Source organism: Gracilinanus agilis, chromosome 1 (genome assembly GCF_016433145.1).
Source record: "Gracilinanus agilis isolate LMUSP501 chromosome 1, AgileGrace, whole genome shotgun sequence".
NCBI classification, from domain to species: Eukaryota; Metazoa; Chordata; class Mammalia; order Didelphimorphia; family Didelphidae; genus Gracilinanus; species Gracilinanus agilis.
The window spans coordinates 611,643,023-611,649,285 of record NC_058130.1 but is presented as its reverse complement, the minus strand read 5'-3'; the positions used below and the strand labels follow the sequence as shown (position 1 = coordinate 611,649,285).

Here is a 6,263-nt window from a genome sequence, read left to right as displayed (position 1 = left end):
TTGGACTAAATAAATATAGCTTACATTCTCCAGGAAAGATTGTTAAATGCATATTTTAAAGATCACAGTGATGACAGCATTTGTACATTTTATACCATAATATATTTGCTAATGGGAATACACATTGTTGCTAAAAACATCTTGACATCTAAGATGGCCCCTTAGCCATGAGAGCCAACACTTCTGGTTCTTCAAGAGCCAGAACACATATACAGTCTCAGATGGACTGATTACTTAAAGAGCTGTAAAATGTGCAGAAAGTATTTAACCTAAAAGGCTTAATTCCCTGCAAAACAGACATATAATGAGGTAAATACTATGGGTAAGACCATGGTTCTTGAAAAGGGTAAAAAAGCCTAACCAGATTTTTTGGTAAGTTCTTCCTTAAATTTTGAAAGTTCAAAATTTTACATTGTAAAAGGCCACTGGTCTTTGTAAGAGATAATCTTGCTGTCTTAGTCTCCTAGAATATGTAGTCATGATGTGACTACACAGTTTACACTAATACCCTAAAATAGACAGTTTATTGTTCTACTGAGACTGCTGTCGCTGAAATCATTTTGATTTTCAATTTTTTAATCCAAGCTCTTTTTCAAATATAGTAGCTTGTGAACATTATTCACATAAGAACAATATGTATTCCCCTCCTATAGTCTGGGGATGACTGGTAATTAGTTGAATACACTAAACAAGTATAATAATCCAATACTAACTCATGTATGAGAATGGATTAGATTATCTTTCATAGCCTGAGAATTCTGCTACATTTGTCATTTTCTTATCTTTTCAGTGAGCATGGATAGACTATAATTTCTGAGGGTCTAAGAGTCAATTCATTCCATTTTTCTTACTACTCCCCCACCTAAATAGTTATATAGAGGCACTTGAAAGTTGGAGGCATATGGGATTATTTTCCTTTTATTATTAACATTAAATCTGACTTCTAGCAAAAGTTTTTTATCTTTATTATCAATTCTTTGATATAACATTACCACCAAAACATATTGCTAAGCTTGTAACAGAGAACAAAAGTCTGGTGATTTTTTTTGGCACAGTGGAAAGAAAAGTTTTTGCATTCTTTTTGTTATTCGAGCTCTTAAAAAGATGAAAATTTTGCTAGATCTTTCTCCATCTCAGCATATTGTTCTTTAAGGCGTTCTGTGGCTTTTTTGTGCTCTTCATCCACTGCAGCCTGTTTGTTGTGTTGCTCTTTCATGAAATCTTCCCATTGGGTTATACGCTGTTTTTCACTAATCAATAAGTGGTGATTATGAAGCTGAGGAAAGAAAACATGGAAGTCATGCAACATTTTATAGATATGATTGTTTTTATGTGCACAAAATACATGAATATTTTCTATATTTTACCAAATTACAAAAATACAAGTCTAATAGTTAACAACCATAATAACAAAGTATAGGTACATTCTGATTAAAAAAAGCAAATGGAGAGAAAGATGACAGATTAGGAATAGTAGATCTGGCATTCTTTTTACTCTGAATGAACATGAATGTGCACAGTTAAGATTTTTTTTGAGTTAAATTTATCTTTAAAAACATGTTTTTCAAAATGTCTACCTCTTCCTTTCTGTATCCCTTGCAATTACATATTTTTGTTATTCTATCAAGCATTTATAAAAATATCAGGTTGAAAGGACCTGACCAATAATAACAAGTCATATTTATGTAGTACACTAAGGTCTGTGACCTACAATCACCTAGGGACCCAGTAACACATGTAATATTATTGCCATTCTACAGCTGAGAAAACCAAAGATCACAACTTTAATTATTTCATTCATCAAAAACCAGAGGAAAAAACAAAGGGAAAAGCTATTTCGACTTAAATCTGCCCAAACTATTTGTTGAAGTATTAGTGATGGGAACCTCATGAGGAACTGTCCATTCAATCTTAGGGTTCACAAAAAAATAAGGAAAAGTAAGTATAGTCTGAAATATACTCTAGTTTTGATGAGAAGAGATTTCAAATAGTTCAGAGAAAGGATAAGTAGCAACCTGTGATCTAAAATTCCAAATAAATTGGAGAGACTCTCATGAATGAAAGTCTGATAAATACAGATAATTCTAATAAGAAGGAAAAGAGGGAGAGGTGGAACCAAGATGATGGAGCAGAGGCATGGAAGCCCTAACCTTTCTAAAATTTCCTCCAAACAATCTTAATATATTCTTTCAAAATAAATATTTGGGGGCAGCTATATGGCTTAGTAGATAGAGAGCCAGATTTAGAGATGAGAGGTCCTGGATTCAAATCTGACCTCAGATACTTCTTAGCTGTATGGCCCTGGGCAAGTCATTTAATCCCAACTGCCTAGCCTTTACCACTTCTCTGCCTTGAAAACAACACTTAATATCGAATCTAAGACCAAAGGTAAGGGCAAAAAAAAAAAAAAAAAAAAAAAAAAACAACCCCAAAACTGAATATTGGAGTAGCAGAATCAAAAGAAATAGGGTAAGGCATCTTCTATGCTTAAGATGAGTTGAAAGGTCTGTTGGGAAGCACCGCCTGCCACAAGGTCACTGGGAAGAGCCCTAGACCAAGCCAGCTGCAAGGTAACTTCCTTTTCTTCAGGTTCTAAAACCAGGCCCGAGCCAGCTGCTAGGCCCTCAGATTCTGTCCAGGTCAACAACAAATCACCACCACACTGATCTTTTGAGGTTCCTAGCCCTTGCACAAGCCTGAAGTGAGGCCCAAAGCTCAGTACAAGGCACCCCCCCCCAGGGATCCTCAGAAGAAAGCCAACAGCACAAGAGCAGGCCTTGGGGGACACTAAATTAGCTCAAGAGGCAGCTTCCAGAGCTCCTAGCCCATAGGTCATAAAAGAGTCCAAAAAATGGTCAGAAAGAGATTATAGGTGACCCTTTGCAGGCACTGAGTTCAGGACTCTATTGCACAGACAATAGATGTTCTAGATCATTGTCTTCAGGAAAAGAGATGGATTAATAGAAGCAAATACCCACATTACAGTTCCAGGGTGGGAAGAAGTTCTTCTGTTTGATTACCAGAGCTCAGGTCAGAGGAGTACTGACCAAACCTGTCTTTAGATCATACCACCTTAAAACTGAAATTTTCAGACACACAGAACTAGGTTTGAGGGCAGCAGAAAGAAAAATCTGAAATTTAAGAGTGTGTTCCTTTTACCTCAGGAACAGGGCCCAACTTTAATATAAAAATAGAATTAAGGAAAAAGCTAAGAACATTATGAGCAAACGGTTCCGGGTTAAGATGGCGGCAGAGTAAGAAGCAGCTCTTAACCTCTCCTGACTGAAACACACAAAACTCCTCAAGGGGACATAAAAACAAGTCCAGACGAATGGAGGAACCCCACAACAGGGCACAGCGTGGAAGGTACGTGGAATCGGAGCATTTCCATGCTATAAAGGGGTGAAACAGCTCTCACTAAATCGCGGGCTGAGCAACCACCCCACCCCCACCACCTCCACACACACCACCTATAGTGCTGAAGCCAGCTAAAAAGAAATAGAGCAAGTTTGGGGAACGCATCGAGTCATTGGCAGCTCCGGGGCCTGTTCCTGAGAGCAGCAAGATTTAGGAACCCAAAAAGCTAAAGAAAACACACAAACTCTGAGCGCAGGAGCAGGGCACAGAGAGCAGATGCAGGGCGCAGAGCGCGGGCTCAGAGCGCAGGCACAGGCGGAGGCGTGGGTGGAGGCAGACACAACCATGAGCTAAAGCTCTGAAACCCTGAGTGGGGAACCAGTGCAGACGGGTATACGACTGTGGAAGCAGCGCCCTGAGACTTGTAAAGAAACCTCTGGCAGAGGATAAAGCAAGGGGGTACACCAGGGGGCTTGACCTTGGAAAAAACCAGAACTGAGACTTCAGAAGCCAAAAGACCGTGGACAGACCCTGAGCACGAGGATAAACCTGAGAAGCTGCTGGGCTAATGATGGCTACCCAGTCTCAGGAAGTTCAGAAGAGAAAGATTAACAACAAGAAAAAGAAGTCTTTAACACTCGACAACTTTTATGCACAGAAAATCCAGACAACCGAGCAAACAGAGGAGGAGAACAAACAAGCATCCAGACCCTCCTCAAATAAGGAAAACTCCTCACAAACTATGGAAGAGTTCAAAACTGAGATTTTGAGGAAAATGGAAGAGATCTGGCAAGAAAATAACAGTTTAAAAGGTAGAATCTTGCAATTGGAAAGAGAGGCTCAGAAACCAAATGAACTGATGAGCAAATTGAACACCAGAAATGACCAGATTGAAAAGGAATACCAGAAGATTATGGCCGAAAACCAGAAGATTATAGCCGAAAACCAAAACATCATAGCCAAAAACCAAAACATCATAGCCGAAAACCAATCCCTAAAGACTAGAATTGAGCAATTAGAAGCTAATGATCTCTCAAGACAACAAGAACAAATAAAACAAAGTCAAAAGACTGAAAAAATAGAAGGAAACATGAAATATCTCAATGAGAGAGTGACAGACCAAGAAAACTGGTCTAGAAGAGACAATTTGAGAATAATTGGTCTTCCAGAAAAACCAGAAATTAATAGAAACCTGGACTCCATACTAACAGAAATTATTCAGCAAAATTGGCCTGAAGTCCTACAACAAGAAGGCAATATAGACATTGAAAGGATCCATAGAACACCCGCTACATTTGATCCAGATAAGAAAACGCCCAGAAATATAATTGCCAAATTCAAGAGTTTCCAAGCAAAAGAAAAAATCTTACAAGAAGCCAGAAAGAGACAATTCAATTATCAAGGAGCACCAATCAAGATCACACGGGATCTGGCAGCCTCCACGCTAAAAGATCTCAAGGCTTGGAATACGATATTCAGAAAGGCAAGAGAGCTGGGCCTGCAACCACGGATCAACTACCCATCAAAATTGACTATATATTTCCAGGGGAAAGTATGGACATTCAACAAAATTGAAGAATTCCAGGTATTTGCACAGAAAACATCAGGACTAAATGGAAAGTTTGATATCCAACCACAAAAATCAAGAGAAACATGAAAAGGTAAATAAGAAACAGAGGAGAAAGAAAGAAAACTCATAATTTTTAAATTTGCCTCTTTAAGGGCTTCAATAAGATCTAATTATTTATATTCCTATGTGGAGAAATGCTATGTATAATTCTCTGTAGTGAACTCTATTCACTATTTTAGTATTCACTATTATAGTGATCAGAAGAATAATTCATAAGGAGAGGTTGGAATACCAAATGGTCTAAGATGATATGGGGGATGGGAAAGAGGGGATGAATAGCAGGGGACACCAAGAGAAACTTGAGTGAATAAGAAAAATAGGATATTCTATTACACACAAAGAGGGCATGGGAAGGAGAGGGGACAAATACTATTATAAGAAGGAGAGGAAGAGAGCATTAAGAGGTAATAAACAAACCTTACTCTCAGTGTAATCAACCCGGAGAGGAAAGATTAGCTATACTATCCATTGGGACATAAAACTCTTATCTAACCCTTCTGAGAAAGTTAGAAGAGATAAACCAAGGGGAGCAGGGGAGTGGGAAGGTCAAAAAAAGGGAGGGGAGAATAAGGGGGAGAGAATTCATAAGGCCTTTAAAAACAAAAAGAGGGGGAAAAATAAGAGAGGGGGTAGAAAGGGAAGTTAATCAAGGGAGGGGATAAGGGATAGCAGCTCAATAGCAAACCACTGGATTAAAAGGAAATAGTATAAGAAAAAGGGGGTAGGAATAGGGGAGGATACGAAAATGTCAGCAAATGCACAACTGATGATTATAACTCTGAATGTGAATGGGATGAACTCGCTTATAAAACGGAAGCAAATAGCAGAGTGGATTAGAAACCAAAATCCTACCATATGGTAATTAGTAAGGGCACCTGGACAGGCAAATCAAAAACTAATTGGAAATTAAATAATATGATTCTCCAAAACCAATTTGTCAAAGAAGGAATCATAGAAACAATCAACAATTTCATTGAAGAAAATGACAATGAGGAGACATCCTACCAAACTCTGTGGGATGTGGCCAAGGCAGTACTCAGGGGGAAATTTATATCCTTGAGTGCATATATTAACAAATTAAGAAGGGCAGAGATCAATGAATTGGGCATGCAACTCAAAAAATTAGAAAGCAAGCAAATTAAAAATCCCCAGATGAAAACTAAATTAGAAATACTAAAAACCAAGGGAGAAATTAATAAAATCGAAAGTAAAAGAACTATTGAATTAATAAATAAGACTAGAAGCTGGTACTTTGAAAAAACAGATAAAATAGACA

The 6,263-nt window shown here is 38.1% G+C and overlaps 1 protein-coding gene across 1 annotated transcript in view; it reads right to left on the bottom strand.

The window, feature by feature from the left end:
• Window positions 1-660: 660 nt before the first annotated feature.
• Window positions 661-6,263, bottom strand: part of BLOC1S5 (biogenesis of lysosomal organelles complex 1 subunit 5) — an 84,728-nt gene continuing 79,125 nt past the window's right edge. Inside the window, exon 5 of the mRNA XM_044667787.1 lies at window positions 661-1,276. Coding sequence (XP_044523722.1) covers window positions 1,097-1,276 — 180 coding nt within the window. The 3' untranslated portion in view covers window positions 661-1,096. The remainder of the gene's footprint in view (window positions 1,277-6,263) is intronic.